The 19932-nt window shown below is 41.2% G+C and overlaps 1 protein-coding gene across 6 annotated transcripts in view; it reads right to left on the bottom strand.

Moving 5' to 3' along the window:
• NUMB (NUMB endocytic adaptor protein) overlaps positions 1–19932 on the bottom strand; it is a 63916-nt gene that overhangs the window by 21943 nt on the left and 22041 nt on the right. For all 6 annotated transcript variants that reach the window (XM_079990124.1, XM_079990128.1, XM_079990127.1 and 3 more), the window contains exons 2-3: positions 5201–5343; positions 1458–1532 (exon numbers count right to left, since the gene is read on the bottom strand). In XM_079990124.1, coding sequence (XP_079846250.1) covers positions 1458–1532; positions 5201–5326 — 201 coding nt within the window. In that variant the 5' untranslated portion in view covers positions 5327–5343. The remainder of the gene's footprint in view (positions 1–1457; positions 1533–5200; positions 5344–19932) is intronic.

Genomic DNA, 19932 nt, shown 5'->3' with positions numbered 1-19932 from the left:
CTTTGATTCCAGAAATGTAGTGTGCAATGTGCCAAATGTGTTATATGCACAACTTTAAACATCTGTCTCTTTGGGCTTAGAAATCGGGGGGTGGGGATAGTTCTATTGATCACTTTGTAATTAGTTGCACCAGACACTCATCTAACTAATTTGACAATGTGCTTGCTCCCCCCCAAAAAAAAATATGGAGAGCATCATTTATACTAACAAGTCTGAGACTTCTTCCTGCCCATGAAATGCTCTGTGGAGTATAGCATTCACATCTTCCAAAATGTTCAAGACTAAGAACAATGAGAAATTGAGGATGGCATCTAATCATATCACTGGAGTTCGTTCAAAAGCTCAAAGCCCATTTTTTTCATCCTCTTGTCTGTGACTGAGAGAAGGAAACAACAGGTTTGAGTCTGAAGTCACTATGTTCACATGCAAGAGGACCTTTTAAAAATCCTTTTAGTATTTTGTAGTAGGCTTAAGATTTATTGATGCAGTCAATGAAGAACACAAAAACAACTAAAAAAATGTAATCAGTGGGTGTCAAAAGTCAGCTACTCCATTTAAAACAGGGATGCAGAACAGAATTTAGCCAGTGGGCCGGAACCCTGCGAAGCCAGGTTCAGGTAGGCGGACCCAATCTCCTGTCAATCACTTGATGTCACAATGATACCAGGTGATCCTTTTTGCCTTTGCAAAGCATGCAAAAGGCTTTCTAAGCCATGACAATCAGCTATTAATCAGGGCTTAGAAAGCACAGTGTTTGGGGGTGCCTGCAAACTCCCTTTCACCCACTCCCCCCCTTTACCTGCTCCACTTCTGATGGTGTATGCATCAGGTGTAGGGCAGGTGGGCATGACTTGGCTGGAGTATAAATAGGCCCCAGGCCGGAGTTTCCCTGCCCCTAATTTAGAAGATCTTATATGGCATGTTTTTCTTCTTAGTGAGGAATCTGATCACTACAAATATTCAAGAGAGGTTTTTCCAGTTCTTCCCCATCTTCAGTCATGAGTGGAAGCAGGTATCAGGAAGAGTAAACACTCTATACAGCTAGTATCAGTTAACCATCTGGACACCTAAGTACAGCAGTAAAGTGAAGGCCTCTAAGCACATATATGCTATGGCAGTCCCAGTCCATATAGCACAGAGAATAACTATCCAAAAAGCTAACCGGCTTAATATAAAGATAGCAGCATTTGTTTGAAGCACAAATAGCACACTTCCAAGAGAGGTCTCCTTAAAAAAAAAACAGCAATAAGCCTAAGTCTTTCAGAACTGTTTTAAGAACACAGAATAGCTACTTTGATCAGGACAGAACAACGGTTTTAGCTCTTCTTCCAATTTGACTGGTATGCCTCTGTAATCATAAGCTCTACTTTAAGGCAGCTATTTAAATTCCCCTACAAAAACCTCTGTAAATGGAAAACAATTGCATACTTAAAGTAATATTTAATAAGTATACATACAGCTTTCAGTCTCTTCACAGCATCTTCACATATATGCATTCCTCTTGATTCATCTACTTCCACATGTCCCAGATACTGAAAGGGAGAGTGGAGGGGGAAAGCACCGATTAGAATAATTGGACTAAACCAGCACTTTGTAGTTGTATTTATCTTCGTGTATCAGCTGGATTAAGTAGTCCAGTATTTTCACACATACTATACACCCTCAACATAATTCAGACAAAATATAAGTCTATGGACAAAACTATGACTCAGAACACAGCCATGTGATTTTTAAACAGGCCTTATTGTAGCTAGGATTGTGAGAAGGATTTAAAAGATCTTTATATCACCAGGCACAGCCACTGCCCTCGGACCAATGAAATCTTGCCATTTTATCGCCCTTCCACCCAAGTCCATAAATAGTAAACCTTCCAAGTGCTGTCTTGAGACATGGTTAAGACAGTCTTTCCTTACAACAAATGATTTTGTGGTTTCCATTAATCCTAGAATTTATAATACTGAAGAATCTTCTCTGGGTGATCAGTCTAATTCTACTTGTTATGATGTACTATATCATAGATAAAACTAATATAATGCCAACTACTGACAAGCCATTTATTTAAACAAGGCTCTAGAACCAGCTCCTCATTTTTAGCAGGCTGTTATGGATGGGGCTAATACGCAGGAACATGACTGCTGCAGTGTTATACAAAATGACTTTGTATGTCCGGCCAGTCTTCATTCTGAAAAAGGGATGTTATATTTCATCAAGGAACTACAGTATGCAAACTATTATACATTCCCAATGACCATAGCATTGTTACTAATTATATAGGCTTAATCTAAATACTTTGCCTGGCAATTTACCTCATGCAAATAGGCAAGGAAAAAGGTGTCACGATTAAATAAAGTTGATTTATTCTAAAGGCCCTATTTGTTGGCCTATTTCTAATAGGAATGAAATCTTAAGTTCCTAATTGCATAGAGTGTTACAGAAATTATTTAAGTTCTTACACCTATTTCATAAGTTTGAGAAAGCCCAACTCTTCCCCATCCCACGCCAATAAAAATGAGGCAGAGTGAAGATCTGCAATTCTAAGCAACTATTGGTACCAGTGGAATAATTTCAATTCATCAGTTCAGCAAAATTAATATGTTCAAGTCCATTCAAATGTAAGTAGGATAGGTCTCCATGTTATGGCTACCATTCTATTACAGAACAGTGCCATTTAGAACTGGACTGGTAGCTTGAACACCTCATGTGCTTAAAACGTCAAGAATTAAGGGTTCTACACTGTAGTTTGTAGGATTAAATAGAAAGATTCACAAGCAGCAGCCACAGAACCAAAAGTGATCCTCATTGAGGGACGGGGGAAATTGTCCCATCCTCCCAATGCCATGCCACAAACACAGCTATTTAGTAGTATGATTTGTCCACCACTCTTAGAATAAGTTCAAGGTTCCAACCCTCAAAGAGGTCAGCAAAGCATCTACAACCATAGATTGACTTTTATGCAAGACTGTACTATCATCCATATTTCTTTGAAAAAGTAAAGAAAGCCAAACCAAATCCATGTTTTCTGCAATCTGGGGGTCTTCACAAATGCCCATTAACTTCTTTCCAATTTCTTCTATTCAGCAAGACTTCCACTGTTGTTTTTAAAAAGCAAAAAAAGCAGGTATCTTCTTGCTATATAAAGCTTCTCGGTACTCTATAAAACCATGCTCTTATATTTCTGGTCAGGTATGGGTGTGTGATATTCAGTTGGAGGTACACATTCTGACACTGGAAAATGCATCTTAAGTCTTCTCATTTACTTACCTATTTAATGTTCCAGTGAGGTTTATAAACACAATGACAAATAAATGACATTGGTGGAAATAGAGTCTTCTTTTTAATAATAATAATAATAATAATAATAATAATAATACCATTTGCCGCAAGTCAGAAGATTAACATTTACTTTACCACTCCTGAATGCTTATCTCGCACCAACAGTACCACAAAGGCAGTACTGCAAAGGTCAAACATCAAGCCAGCTGAAACTGTGTACTAAACATAGATGAAAAAGTAAGCATTCTACTTACTGAAAAGAGTTTAATTTCTATAAATGCAGCTCTACTTCTATAAATGCAGCCCTACTTTAATGGAGTAGGGAAGGCAAATACAAAAGAAAACCACCTCTACTACAAAACAAGTGTAAGAAAATAGAATTTAGGGGGAAATAAGACTGTACTATTATTAGCCTATGGGACATGGGTGGCGCTGTGGGTTAAACCACAGAGCCTAGGACTTGTTGATCTGAAGGTCGGCGGTTCGAATCCCCGCGATGGGGTGAGCTCCCGTTGCTCAGTCCCTGCTCCTGCCAACCTAGCAGTTCGAAAGCACGTCAAAGTGCAAGTAGATAAATAGGTACTGCTCCAGCAGGAAGGTAAACGGAGTTTCCGTGTGCTGCTCTGGTTCGCCAGAAGTGGCTTAGTCATGCTGGCCACATGACCCGGAAGCTGTATGCCGGCTCCCTCGGCCAATAAAGCGAGATGAGCGCTGCAACCCCAGAGTCAGCCACAACTGGACCTAATGGTCAGGGGTCCCTTTACCTTTATTATTAGCCTGGATAACTGATAAAAACACTTTTCTACTGAATATCTGCTTTGTAAGCAGTCAGTTTGCAACAAAAGTATCTCCATTAGATCTACAGAAATTATTTATTGCATTCTTGTGTGTATTCCATATGTGTGTGACTCCTGCAAGAAACGGAATAAGAGCTACCTGATACAGTTGATTGCGAACACCAACATAAGGTGGAAAGAGGTAGTTTGGGACAAAAGATATAAAAGCCATGACTGTGAGCTGCTGGTAAGAATACTGTTGCACCAGTGTAGAATATGGATCAGTACAAGCATCATATCAAGACATAGGCCTCTTACCATCAGAGTTGCCTACTCTTTTCATATTCTAGCCTGTCTTAAGATCGCTTATTTCATATCCACTTAAACAGATTCAAAAAGCACAATGCTTTTTCTTTCTTTAATCTGCTACCTCCTCTGTTGAAGCAACTCAAAGACACACAATACAGATCTATGAGAACCATTAAAACAGCCATTCCTATTTGCTAAAGTGTGCTTAACACTACTAAGCAGCATGAAAAAATTAGTTATCCACTAAAGGGTGAGACTTGCTGTGAGAAACAGAGAACAATAATTTTTAACACTGTTCCAAAAGTGTAAATCACACCCTTGCCTTAGCTAGCAACTTTCTATAATGAACTTTTTTTTTTTAAAAAAAAATCTGACTAGCATGGAAGACATTTGGAAGTTTTTTTAAAAAAAATTATGGCTGCATGATGTAATGTTTAACTACTTTGATCAATCAACGAATACCCTTTTGATTAAAAGGTTCTCCAATTAACCTTTAAAGATACATTACTCTTTCTCTATATAACAAATGCATTTAAGATGCCTACTGTATAATTTAATAACAAAATATGCTTATTCTTCAGACTATAGCTTTATACATGTGCAAATGTATGCCAATTTAAACAAGTAAAACTTGTAAAAAAAATTTCTTTAACCAACATTTCTTTATTTGGCCCCAGCGATATTTTACATACAGGAAGAACTATAAAGAAAATGTGTGCATAGACAAGAAACAGGATTTGTACAAATACAAACATTCTTCCATGTAACTATTGTTAGCATGATCCAAACACAAACAGGATTTAGAAGTTTGCTGCAGTTCTTAAAAGAGTAAATATATTTACCTTAACAGGAAAGCTGCATTTGCCAGTCCGAACCCCTTCTTCATCTGTCTGCCACTGGTGTGGCCTACTTGCTTCAGGGACATAGACATCTTTCTTTCTTCTGAAGCTCTGTCGTAATTTATTCATTGCTCAGTTCTTGTGCCCTACAAAAAAGGACATGGTTTAAATGAAAATTGAACTCGGATCTCAATATAAATAATGAACCAATCTACCATATTTCTCCAACATGGTAAAAGGCTTGCTCAGGAAGTCCTTTAATATTACACTAACACGGGGAAGGCTTTTCCATGGATTCATCCCTTGGTGCATCCCATGGTGCTTATGTAACCTTGGAAGGCTCACAAGCACATGCACAGAGGCCAATTGCATGTCTCTTTTCCATAGAACCAGCAGCCCAGGATGCTGACCTTGTATATAATTGGATGAACCCATGGAAATGTGCTCCTTTCATGTCAGTGCAGTAGTTAAGAGGATACCTTGGGGGGAGAGCGAAGGAAAGCCTTGTGGCATGTGCTTCAGGACCAGCTTGAGTGGCTATGTTCAAATTGTCTATTGTTTCACATATTCAAGTTATTACTGATCCATCTTCCACTTCCATTTTCATCTCCTGACACAAGATGATGCCCCTTCCATAAGCACATAGGTTTTCTGCCATTCCTGTTCATGAGAAAGGCTTACATTTCCTAAAGCCTCCAATACTGTATTGCAAATTATTTCTAAAATGCTATTCAAGCCTCATACTTAAGTCTTTGCCTATACAACACAAGATCTATTATGCCTCTGTGGAGATCACCCACACATGTTCAGACACCACAGAATACCCTATGGAGCAGGAAATCACTATAATGCTTGGCATTATAGTGATGCCCATACAGTTCTGCACGTTCAAAGTCACTATTTCCCACAAAAGAAAGCATGGACCAGCACAATACCAAAATATGAAGCTTGACAGAGGTCACCACTGTGAATAGCTTCATAGCTGACCTGCTAGACTCCTTAATGAATTAAGCAACAAACATTATAGCTAATGAAATTTATATTTTGACAATCTATGGAAATTAGTATTTACCTCAGTACTTAGGCTATTTTATATTAGAATGCATTTATAGCTATTTATAGCTATTACCCTTTACCTTTACCTAGCCATTCAGCCCATGTTAATTTAAAACAAAAGATTTATGGATGCAATTGATAACCCTTTTGGGTTATGTAACATTACCGAAGGGGACGCAGGTGGCGCTGTGGGTTAAAGCCTCAGCGCCTAGGGCTTGCCGATCGAAAGGTCGGCGGTTCGAATCCCTGCAGCGGGGTGCGCTCCTGCTGCTCGGTCCCAGCGCCTGCCAACCTAGCAGTTCGAAAGCACCTCCGGGTGCAAGTAGATAAATAGGGACCGCTTACCAGCGGGAAGGTAAACGGCGTTTCCGTGTGCGGCTCTGGCTCGCCAGAGCAGCGATGTCACGCTGGCCACGTGACCCGGAAGTGTCTCCGGACAGCGCTGGCCCCTGGCCTCTTAAGTGAGATGGGCGCACAACCCCAGAGTCTGTCAAGACTGGCCCGTACGGGCAGGGGTACCTTTACCTACCTTTAACATTACCGAAGGACTAAGGTGAACATAAACCCAATCTGAATTTCAAAACAACCTGTCACTGACTTTTTCAGATGGTACATTTACCTTCTAGCAAGCCAGTAAGTTACTCTTCAGTATCCCAGCAATGTCAAGTATTGAAAGCAGTCTGCCAGCATCCTGGGTATGCTGGTGTTACTAAGGCTACTTGCCAAAGCAAACACTTCCACCCACATATGAATTCCTAGTTATTACCTGGGGTGCCTTTCATGATCTGATGACAGGAAGTTTACAGCACAGGAAGCAACTTTGGTACACAGTTTGGTAGTGTCTGAACCCCAGAAGTGAAAACCTATCTTATTATTAAAAGATGCAGGTTGGCCCTTGAAAGTGCTTTCAGCACCATAGCTCTACAGCCATTGCAATCCAAACCAATAAAGCTAAAATATAATTGGCAGCAAATGATCATTAATTGTACAGTAAATGATAGGATACCCTCTCAGTTACTATAACAATTGCATCATGTATGGAGTAGAAGCCAAGCTATTACAAGTGATTGTTATGAAGAGTATCTTAACAGCACATATGTTTGAACCTATCTGTTTTAACAACATGCTGGTAAACAACTTAATAAACAGAACACACACCCCTCAAGCCTAACATTTTAGCAGAATATGTTAAACATGTCAAGGCACAATGAATTCATCTGTTGAGTTCAAGTATATTCCAAGGTGAACAAACTATGAAGCAAATTTATCAAATGGCACCTGGTCAAAGCTGCCGAAAGACTGTTTGTTGCTCAGAGACCAGACTGTTTCATTGAAAGCTATTAACATAGCTGCTGAACTGCTCAGACCGAAGCCTTCAGAGAAGGAAGATGAACGGGCAGTTTTTTCCACTGGCTTCTAATTCATCAGTAGGCACATGTTGTGTCATGCCTTGTTATCCGAGATGAATGGATACACTCCAGATAACTTCCATAGCGAAGATACAGGCATTGCCCTTCTGCAAATACAGAACTGCCTAGCATATACTAAATGGTTTCTCTCCACCCACAATGGCTGCGTCTGCACAGAATGCTAAACCATGGTTTGTTTCAACTGTGGCATGTTCAAATCACAAGTTATCTTACAGACAATCAGACAAGGCACTGCTTGTTTCTTCCAAGCTTATTTTGTTGTCCAGCGGTTCTTCATGATTTTTATCTTGCTGAACATCTGGGGTGGAGTAGCCAAACAAGCAACACTGTGGCTGAACAAATCATGGTTTAGTGATATGTGTGCATCAGGCCTGAATCAGTACGTCACCCAGCTTCAGAAGACAGTGCATATATTATGACTTCTGCAGTCAGCATGAAATGCCTGGGGGCCAGAAGATACTATTACTGAGGATGGGAAGAACAATTATATGCTGCAGGTAGGGGCTGGAATTTGACAGAGGTTTCCCTTTGCTGCTGCAAAAAGACCCTGCTGCACCCAAAATTGCAGGCTGTTGTGAAACTTCCATTAGCATTTTGGAGATGAGCAGAGCCAGCTAGGGATCCACTGGATCTGAAACCAGTCCATCTTCCGTAGAGCTACCCAATATGGGCCTCTCTGCTGCACCAGTCCAAGAGGAAAATTAACTCTGCACCTGCACACAGTTAAGATTACTCAGTTAGTGAATCACAAGGTAAAGGAAGCTTCTTACCTGTGGGATTCAACAAGCCCTTGCCACTCATGTGTGTTGCATGGACAGAACTATAAATGAGGCAGTGTCAGCACAAAGGACACTGTTAGAACCAGGACCTTGTAAGAATATCTGAGGTTATTACCAACACAGTACAGTTGTGCAATATTTAACATTTGAACTGAGAAGTTTGGATATCCACCGGTCACAGCCTTCATCAGCAGGGACACATAGAGCTCATCAATAAGCTTTAAAGCTTTAAAAAGTGAACTGGCAGGTAACGGGAGGATTATAGCAAATGGATTTGATAAAAATGGATTACACCTATCTCTGCAACCTGGCTTTTCAGATAGAGGTGTCAAGGCTATGAATGATGCGAACTATTGGAGTTTGAAGTCCAGTGAACTATCGTTCCATAACACAAGAACAGCTGATCTATTACCAGCACAATCGTGTTGAATAGGATTTGAGAGCTTGACCAAGTTAAATTCTCAGTCACAACTAGACATGTAAGAACTGAAACTATCAGAGCAAGATCACAAACAAAGGAAACATAGAAGCTGCACATATATTTTTCCAAGTTCTCTCACGATAAGAAGCTGAAATTTTCCTGTTACTTAGGAGTACTGATGCTAAGTTCGTGAACAGCTAGATAGAATACTCCCTCCTCTGGAATACCATCAACCTCTTTTCACCTTATTCCTCTCTCACTTTTAAAAAAATGCATATCTGCATAGTCCATCCAGCAAAATGCAACAATTTAAGACACATCTCATGTAACTCCAAAGCAGCTTCTTCAAATTATGTTGAAACTATTCCCTGAACTCCAGAACAAGAAAACATTATGTACTGCAACAGAAACCAAAGATTATGGATTTCAACCAACTTTGATTTACTTTTAATCATAACTACTCTTAAGTAGTTAAGGTGGCGCAGGTGGCGCTGTGGGTTAAAGCCTCAGCGCCTAGGACTTGCCGATCGAAAGGTCGGCGGTTTGAATCCCTGCGGCAGGGTGCGCTCCCGCTGCTCGGTCCCAGCGCCTGCCAACCTAGCAGTTCAAAAGCACCTCCGGGTGCAAGTAGATAAATAGGGACCGCTTACCAGCGGGAAGGTAAACAGCGTTTCCGTGTGCGGCTCTGGCTCGCCAGAGCAGCGATGTCACGCTGGCCACGTGACCCGGAAGTGTCTCCGGACAGCGCTGGCCCCCGGCCTCTTAAGTGAGATGGGCGCACAACCCCAGAGTCTGTCAAGACTGGCCCGTACGGGCAGGGGTACCTTTACCTTTACCTTTTTTACTCTTAAGTATTCGACAACTTTTCCTTTATCTGCACTTCTAAAAATGCACACCACATCCCCTTCACTAGCAGAACATCGGTCTTCCTCTCAAGTAATACTAGTGCTGCCAAACTACTTTCAAAACTGATTCCTATTTGTTGTCCAAATAATTAGGCAAGTAGTAAAATGGCAGACTAGCCCAGGACATATGATTTAATAGTTACAAAAAAGGTCAAACATTGGCCCTGGACTCAGTGACTCTCAGTAGGCAGGAGGAAAGAATGGACGACGAAACCTGGAGAAAAATAGTCTAGGGAAACTTACAGCTGTACTATATCCTTCACAACTTCAGAGCAGGCACACAGAGAGGAGTCCAATTGCATTATTTCACCAGCCTCTCCACCCCAACCCCTTTATAGTTATTTCAGCCTCAGAGATACTTTTTGAATGTGCACACAAAAATGGTTTAAATGAATTAAGGGGTTATTCCAGGGCAACAGATGGTTTGCTACAAGCTCAAGATTTTACAAAGGAAAACAAAACTTTTAATTGCTTTTTGTCTTCGTTTTTTCAGGCTTATATACAAGCCTAACTTGATCCCCTTTCCAGCCACAAGTTGTAGCAAAACTTTCACATCTCTACATCAAGTAGCTTTTTTAAAAAAGCTATTCATTTTTGGCCCAAGCTATATATGATAAAAATCTGTTACTCTTCAGTCTGCCAGGTTTTACAGAAAGCTCTTCTATGGCACACACTTTTATTTAGCATTTTATGCATCTTCTGTAAGAAACATAATAGCATAAAAGTTCTTTTAAAAAACTATAGTAACGATACAACCCTATTCTTCCTTATCATTACAGGTTGAGATGATCCAAGAGTCAATACTGATTGCTGCCGTTTGATGGCACACATTTTTGAAGTTTTAGAGACTTAAACATAAAGGCATGCTCAGTTTTGAATCCTAAAGAAGAAAAAGCTGTAGTAGTGCCAATAACTTAAAGACTGTGTATTTTAGAACCACACCCTGAGTTCTACCGCTTGCCAAAGCCAAACAGCTGCATGCTGTTAAGAACTTAACAGGAACAATACATGTAAGAACTCAATTGCTTTTACCACTAGTTACTAGACATTCCCTCTGCTTTAGGTTATCAACATACCATGCAACTTTTGCTCAGAAACATTTCAATAGGATCGTGCCTGCAACTTGTGCAAGGGTTACGTTCTGGGGAGCGTGCTAAAGCCAAAATTGTGTATAGCCAAAACACAATAGCAGGTGTCAGCAAACTTTTTCAGCAGGGATCTGGTCCGCTGTCCCTCAGACCTTATGGGGGGCCGGACTATGTTTTGAAGGAAAAAAAAATACGAACGAATTCCTATGCCCCACAAATAACTCAGAGATGCATTTTAAATAAAAGCATACATTCTACTCATGTAAAAACACGCTGATTCCAGGACCTTCCGCGGGCCGGATTTAGAAGGCGATTGGGCCAGATCTGGCCCCCGGGCCTTAGTTTGCCTACTCTTGCACAATAGGTTCAACAGCTGACAGGATTGCCAAAGACTTTGTTCCCCAGACAACTGCCCCCTTTTAATTTGTTTACAATTTCTGAGTGCGTAAAGCTAAATGTGCAGACGTTAAATGTGTGTAAGTTGCAGGCTTATTGCACAGCCAAAAGTCAACAGAAGGGTTTGGACAGGGGTAACTGGTGCCTCCAGGGAGTCAGAATAGTACAAGTCCTGCTCCCAGTGGCGTAGCGTGGGGGGTGCAGGGGGGGCCGGCCGCACCGGCCGCAACATCTGGGAGTTAGGGTTAGGGGCACAAATCCACGGGTTAGGGGGCGCAAATCCACAGGTTAGGGGGTGCAAATTACTTGCCTTGCCCCGGATGCTGACAACCCACGCTACGCCAATGCCTGCTCCCTCTACCAAGCCACTCCCATTGCACCTTCTTCCATCAGCCCTACACACTTCAAGCTTCTCCTACCCGTTCCACTCAAACTCTGCCCTCACTAACCCCTCCTATCAACCACAGAAGGTAAATGGAAGGCAGCTGGGCAAAAGTATTTATCCTTAGAGTTCGTTTCATTTCATTATGAAATGAAAAACAGTATTACATAAATCTGCCATCATGAACTTGCTTCTGGAGAGCAAAAAGCCCAATGTCCTCAAGTACAAGAAGAATGCTCGGCTCACCTAATGAATATGCAGGTTCTCATAGGGTATGGAGCTGTGCATTCTGCTCCCTATAGCCCACTATCAAGCCACAAGCAGCAAGCCAAGAACAAACGTTGACTATCGCTTGTGATTTGTTAAGCGGGAAACACACCACAAGTCCATGTTCAGATGGCATGAAAAACAGCCCTGCGCAAAAGAGCATTATTCACAATACACAGTCTGTCCAGGCATATAGCAAGAGCATCTGTTCCAAATGAAATGGGTGGCAACCTATACAAAACTGCAGGTTTAAGGTCTATTTCAGCTTAGCTAACTATTTTTAGCATGAATTGTGGCTTTGATTTCTTTAGTCTGCCATGTGTTTCCATTAACCTTTAAAATCAGATACAAACTCAAAAATTGTATTTGGGTGTTCTAAAGTGTATGCTGACCCTTAAACCATGACTTTACTATGAAAGCCTCTGCCACAAAAAAGATCTTAAAATGCATTTCACTACCACCACATGAGTTTCAAACTTTCCCAAGTGAATAAAACTGGAACTGGAACTTTAGAATACTGCTTCTCACAGCGGAATTTTTATAAGTAAAAGCAAGAGAAAAAAAGTTGTACGTGAGAGATTCATCAGTTTTAAAAACAGAAGTGGTAAAATCAAATCATTCCATTAGAACAAGTGTTCAGTCCTCGCAGAAGTTTTATCTTTATATATTCAAGGTACAAAGGCCAATCATATTTATCCAGGAGAAACGGATCTGGAGCAGTGTGTGTGGTTGGTCTAAAGTTTTACCTGTCCTTTGACAGGTTTTTATCTGCTGCAGGCAGCTTGGTAAGTAAGTACAAAGTTCTTTTGTGGACTGGTAATCGTTAGCAACCAATCCACCTATGGAGTGTAGTTTGGACAGAGGACTTGACAACTTAAAGATTCTTGGAACAATTGCTACTTGCCTCAAATCATTGTTCGAAATTAATCAGGTGCCAGGCGCATTTTGCAACTGGCATGTGTCCAACTCTGACCATGCAGAGATCTCTGGGGGCCTGGTTGGTGCCTGACACCTCCATCTGGCTGGCCCCTCCAGCTTCCTGGAGCTTTGAATTCAGAAGTTAGGATCCTAGCAAATGCTCAGCTAGTATCTATGCCATGAAATTCAGTTCCAGAACAACTGAACTCTTGGTTTCTCAGCTAGCAGGAACCTTAGATATGATTGGATAAAAACACATTACTGTAAAACAGCCTAAAAAGTGAAGCCCAACATTCTATTCTTAGTTCTCTCTTCCAGCAAGGGGACTTAAAGCCCTTAAGGGTGAGGATTACCGCTCGAGTACAGAAATCACTTCAGTGAGTTCAATGGAACCAGGAATTAGCCAACATGCATGAGAAGGAAACCAAGAGGGTGACAATTGGAAAAGTGAATGGCACATGAGTATTAGGAGTAAAAAGCATCTCAAACTGTACTTTTAAAAAAAGAAAAGAGGGGGAAAGGTGTTGTTACTCACCATGAAGTTGCTACAGTAAATGCCACACTGTTAACATTGGTTGGGTTTGTGTGTGCCAGTACAGTGGTACCTCGGGTTAAGTACTTAATTCGTTCTGGAGGTCCGTTCTTAACCTGAAACTGTTCTTAACCTGAAGCACCACTTTAGCTAATGGAGCCTCCCATTAGCTCCTGCTGCCACCGCAGCACGATTTCTGTTCTCATCCTGAAGCAAAGTTCTTAACCCGAGGTACTATTTCTGGGTTAGCAGAGTCTGTAACCTGAAGTGTATGTAACCTGAAGTGTATGTAACCTGAGGTACCACTGTACAGTGGTGCCCCGCAAGACGAATGCCTCGCAAGACGAAAAACCCGCTAGATGAAACAGTTTTCCGTTTTGGAGGTGCTTCGCAAGACGAATTTCCCTATGGGCTTGCTTCGCAAGAAGAAAATGTCTTGCGAGTTTTTCCCCCTTTCCCCCCCTTTTTCTCAGCCGCTAAGCCGCTAAAAGCCGCTAATAGCGCTAATCCGCTAATGGGCTTGCTTCGCAAGACGAAAAAACCGGTAGACGAAGAGACTCGCGGAACGGATTCTTTTCGTCTTGCGAGGCACCACTGTACTGTGTACCCTTGAGTACCTCTGAAAAAAGCACTGATCTCAGACATGTGTACTAAGAAACACTTCAATCATCCATTCAGCCAAAAGGATGGAACTAATCCTTTTCTAGTTTGTTCATGCAAGATCAATAATAAACAAAGCAGCAGAACTTCATAACCTCATATGGTAGGAGGTTGCCTACCTCATATATATCGACCATTGGTCCTGGCTATGTACTTGGTGCAGCACCAGGGTGGTGTTTCAAAGGCAGTTGATATTCTTTATGCATATGCAGTCACTGCAGAATACAGTCAACTTTGAATCTTTATGCCATCAGCCACTCCACCACATAATGCAGAAAGCTGTCTGTGGACAAACACCGGCTCCCTCGGCCTGAAACAAGGTTAGCGTCACATCCCATGGTGAGGTTTGACTGAACTGTCCAGGGGTCCTTTACCTTTTACCACTCAATTCCTATCAGACTTCTGGTCTGTTTTGACAAATGGTCTTGTGCCTGGCATTTGACTAGAGTGACACAGGGGGGCTTAGGCATGGCATTTAAGTCACGTCAGAATGATCATTTTGGAGGAGTTTTGATACACATCCCAAGACTCCCTTCCTTGGAGATGGCACAGAACTTCACATCTGCCAAGCAAACCCTGATCTGCTTCCCAATTTTACAGGCACAACTGACCACACATGTGCTGCACTGGATTACACTCAGGTAACCTGACCAATATACAGTATTAACAGGAGGAAAAACTTGACTGTATTAAACATCTCCCCAGCAACCTTGGATACTAGGAATAGTCAGTTCTACTGATTAATCTGCAGGTTTTAGCAGGTATAACTGGCTCCATCTTAGGTTGTTGTTATTTGTTTTGCAGGTCGTTTTTGGTGTGGGGATGGGCAAATGAATCAGCTTCCTAGAAGCTGATAAGAGGAGTGCTCCAAAAATCTATCTTGCCCCTTTGAACATCTCTATGAAATTGCTAAATGGCATGATTCATAGGTCTGCTATGGGGTTATCATCACCCTGTCAATCAGACAATTCCATTTTTATCAAATCTACGAGCGTCAGTTTTAGTTCTTATCTCAGGTCTGATAGCTGTACTTTGGCTAAAGCTGAATACAGATAAAATTCATTTTAGTCCTCAGATTGCAGGGGACATATATAAAAAAATTATCCAGTAGTATCTTAGAGACCAACCAAGTTTGTTCTTGGTATAAGCTTTAGTGTGCATGCACACTTCTTCAGATACACTGAAACAGAAGTCACCCGACCCTTATATTGCAGGGGACAGTGAGGTGTATTTGATTAATCTGCTGTCATTTGTCAATTATGCTTGCAGTCCAGGAGAGATTTTCGCTCTGCCTCTGATATTAGTTAAATGAGTGAGAGATATAGCCAACACAAGTCTTTTACTATCTGCATTCAGTCTGCTATATCTAGACAGAAGGAATCTTTACATAACATGCATCTGATTGCCTTAAAGCACTTGGAAAATTTACGCTTGGACAAAATGCAATAACTTGCCTCCTGCCTGATACAGGATAGCAGGGTCACATAACAGTACCTGCAGCAACTGCGATGTTGCTGGCTTCCAGATGCCATTCAAGATGTTGCTTTGACCTTTAAAGCTCTAAATTATCTTTCTCAGGATATATTAGGAATATCTCCCTCCCATGTATCTCCTGGGATACTGGGAAGCCACCCACTTTAAAAATTATTTGTACTGCAATGTCTGTCAAAACTATGCATGATGGTGGTGAAACAAGTAGTTAATATATATTTATACTGAATATTAGCAGCCACATACTGCTCAATAACAGATAAGGCATTATAAAAGTATTCAGGAACTGCCCCTGACAACACAGTATTGACACTATATCCCTTTTTTAATGAAGAGATCAGAAAGGTCATCAAGTCTCTGCTCGTAGGACAAACATTTCAGAAAAGAATGGTTACGAAACAAGCATGCCCTCAGAAGTTAAACTAGTATTAGCTTGGAGTCAGCAAAATGAAACACTTTATAATGTCTTTGTACAGGTTCATACAGAAATGTAGTAAAACATACTACTCAACAATAAAAGTGTATAATGGTATAATGAGAAAGTGGATTGTAAGAGGACACATGGAATGCAAGACGTACGGTAAATCTTGATTTAAAATGGGCTGCTTTACTATTTCCACCAAATTAACTCACTGCAGTATTCTCTTCCAACAGGGTTAACTGACAAATGGTTAGCCCATGCAACTGCACTTTAGGGTGAGACTTTTGATTTATCAGACTTTTCCAAACAGTGTTTGGGATATAAGCCCAAGAAAAGCTTAATTGTTAGCCTCAGTACAAAGCAATCATTCTGGTCTAAAATCTAAGCTGGAGAGGAACCTAAGTCCTCCCTTTGTCCCTGCCTCCAACTCAACTACCCTTCACTGGTTCTAAGCTCCCTCTTACATTTTTGTTGCTCCAGCAGTGAAGCAAGACTACTCTCCCAGCTCTCTCCCCAAATGTCTGGCATGCTGCTAGAGAGCTGCAAGGAATGGAGAAAAGTAGACTTTTCCCACACTACTGACCCATGTCAGTAACTACATTTTGCAACTCCCCAACATTTGGACTCTTGTGGAAGAGTGACTGGACCTGATCATTTTCCGGTGATATCACGGGGTGGGGGTGGGGTTGATAATCTGAAATGAGCACCAGGCAGCTATTTTCCAAGACTGTTCAATTTTTGAGCCTGACTGGGACAAGTTCACCCATCACTTGATGAGACTATTAAATCCAGCAAGAACTATCCATTTGGTATGTTTCATTACTGATAGTAATGTTTCATTACTTTTGTTATACAAGTCCTCTTAGCAATGATAGCTACTGCCAACTTGCTATTACACATTCCCAGATATTGTGCCCAAGTTAAAATGTTTTATTCCAAAACTAACAGCAATCCAAACTACAAGGAGCCAGCATTATGCCAGTGTAATTTACCCTAATTCCAAACTCCATTCTGCTAGATTAGTCAGCCCAAACCTGGCAGAGGGGAAACAAGCTTTTAAAATACAGTTTGACATACACCACCCGCTTCTGCTGGATTGCTAAGTCATGTGACTGAGCATTTGGAGTGAGGTAAGCCTCCCCCTGCCCTGCCCCCAGCCCAGAAGATTCCTTTACGGTGGGGGGGGGGGACTTACCCCACCTCAACCTTGGGCTCAGCCAACTTTGGCTCAGCTAGTTGAGCCCCAGTTGAGTCAGGATGGAGGGTTTATGTTGGCATCTCTCTGGATCAGCCATAATCAGGGCTTCAAACAGCTGAGCACCACCTGAGCCAGAGATCTGCCTATTTCAAACTCTGCTCAACACGGTGTATCTTGGGTTTGGACTGCTCCCTAGAAGTTTATACATTCACATATGATTCATTCATAAACCTTATGTTGTCTTTATGCCTAACATTACCAAATACACCAGGATCACACAAGAGGTGCCCCCCTCTAAATGTTGGACTAAAGCTCCCATCATCTCAGACCATTAACTATGCTGGGGTAAATGGGTGCTATGTTGGCTACCTCTGCAATAAATTACACCAAGAAAATTAGTGGTGTAGGAAGTCATATTTACATAATTTTACATCCTGCACCTTCAATGTAATTTTATATTCCCTGGGCAGAGTAGTACAAAACAAAAATATTATAACATGATCAAGTAAAATAATGCTGCAGCAGACAATTTAAATAGAGCAGTTTGATTTTACTATACAAGTTGGGGGGAAGAGCTTACTTTGCAATTCTTAAAAGCCTGGGAAAACAAATTTGCTTTTGTTTGGTGCATAGGTAAAGGTAAAGGGACCCCTGACCATTAGGTCCAGTCATGACTGACTCTGGGGTTGCGGCGCTCATCTTGCTTTATTGGCCAAGGGAGCCGGCGTACAGCTTCCGGGTCATGTGGCCAGCATGACTAAGCCGCTTCTGGCAAACCAGAACTTTGACGTGCTTTCGAACTGCTAGGTTGGCAGGAGCAGGGACTGAGCAATGGGAGCTCACCCCGTCACGGGGATTCGAACCGCCGACCTGCTGATCAGCAAGTCCTAGGCTCTGTGGTTTAACCCACAGCACCATAGGTACTTATGAATATATAGGGTCCAAGTGATTTACACCAATAAAATGTTGCTAAAAGTTGCATTACAAAGTGAGTATATACAATTCTGTTACACTGTATGCCATCAAAGGCTACTTACTTGCATGCTATTTTTGTTTTGATATGTTTCGTTGTATTGATGCAATGCCTCTGCATGCAGAAACTCCAGAACAGATTTTTTTTACTAAAGTTCAAGGTAGAATGGAAGCTATTGGGTTTTGGAGATGAAAAGAAGCTCGCACAAAGCCTGAATATCTGGAATGAGACCTTGCCAAGAAATTTTGAAAGCCCTACTCTAGATAAATATTTAAGATTTTAAAACAAATGAATTCTATGTTGTCATTTCCTGACCACTGAGAGACTTCCCCAAGATGGCATTTAACTCTTCTGATCACTCATTAACTGCCACAGAACCCCAAGCACAACTAACAATTACATATAAAATTTGCTTTACAGATTGGAAAGGAGAAATATATTCTTACCACAAATAGCTTGCAGTGAAAATGAGGCTGTCAGCTATAATCACCTCTGTAATAATGACTGAGAAATTCAGCAAGTCTCATACTTGGATCCCTTTTCTCCTCCTAGACTTCTAGGAAATTGGGGCCACTCCATAGATTCAAGCCTGCCATGAAGCAGGTTCCACGCCACTCCACACCAGAACTCCAATGCTGCCTGCTGGTCAGAGAATATAGCCAAGGCTAGTTTCCTTTAGGTAACTCTCTCTTGTGTATCCTAGAGCATTTCCTTTTCTCAATCAGACAGCTGAGATTTGATAAAGACTCTAATCTGCTCCCAGAAAATCAGTCTTGGTTGCTTTTAAGGAACTAGGTGTTATAGCACCCCCCCCCCAAGATAAGGATGTATGTGTGTGTGACAGTGGCTCCTCCTCCTTCCCCCTCCCTTCCACTCAAGATAGCAAGTAGTAAAGTAATGTCTTCACCCACTTTGAATCTGCTCCCACTTTCAAAGGATTCCAAAGGATAGGCATAGGGCTGTGGTAGTCATGCATGCACACAATCTGATGTATAAATTATAAAACGAGGTAGAGGACAAAATTAGCCCAGTTACATCCAAATAGATGGAATCTTAATTTTTTAAATTTAAATACCTAACCTCAAATTTTCGCATGTCAGACTGTATAAACTACTTTTCAAGTGTTCTGTCGCAAGCACACAGTTTTAAAAGTTCACTTAGAACTTAAAACTATTAAGACTTTTTTCCAAACCTCAAGTATCATAGAATCATGCCAGCACTTAACAAATTCAAAGTTCTATGCCAACAGTTAAGTGGGTCAGTTTTCTGCTTCACTGGGTGTTTTGTCACAGAGGTTCCACTATGCTTTAATAGACAGCTTGTGTCTTCTGCAGCAGACGTACCCCCCTCTTTCGTCTCCATTATTTCACTGCCTATTCTATCAGGACACCTCTCCATCATGAAACATACAATAATTAATGACACAGGTCAATGTTACCAGGAGCGTGCTTGCTCTGAGTTACACAGCTATAACTCCAGCTGAAAATCAGATTCAATGGGGCTCTCCAAAAACCGTATCAATTATTTTCAGTACTGGCATTTACCAGCTAATTTAGAAGGTAATACAAAAATATGAGCTTGCCTGACTTCAAGAATAATCCTGCTCACATGTCAACATGGCTATTTTAACTCATTTGTAAAAATATCTCAAGAAGCAATTAAATTTCAAATGGAGAATGACTCATTTGCTCATGCTAAGCTACAGGCTAAAAAGTGCAAAACAGAATAGGATCAATGTCTTAAAAGTGTGAGATTTTGTAATTAGGATAATTCCCCTCAAACAGAAGTTGGTTCAACTGTGACCACCTTCACCCATAC

The sequence above is a fragment of the Podarcis cretensis genome (genome assembly GCF_951804945.1).
Source record: "Podarcis cretensis genome assembly, chromosome: 1".
NCBI lineage: Eukaryota > Metazoa > Chordata > Lepidosauria > Squamata > Lacertidae > Podarcis > Podarcis cretensis.
This window is presented reverse-complemented; position numbering and strand designations above follow the sequence as displayed.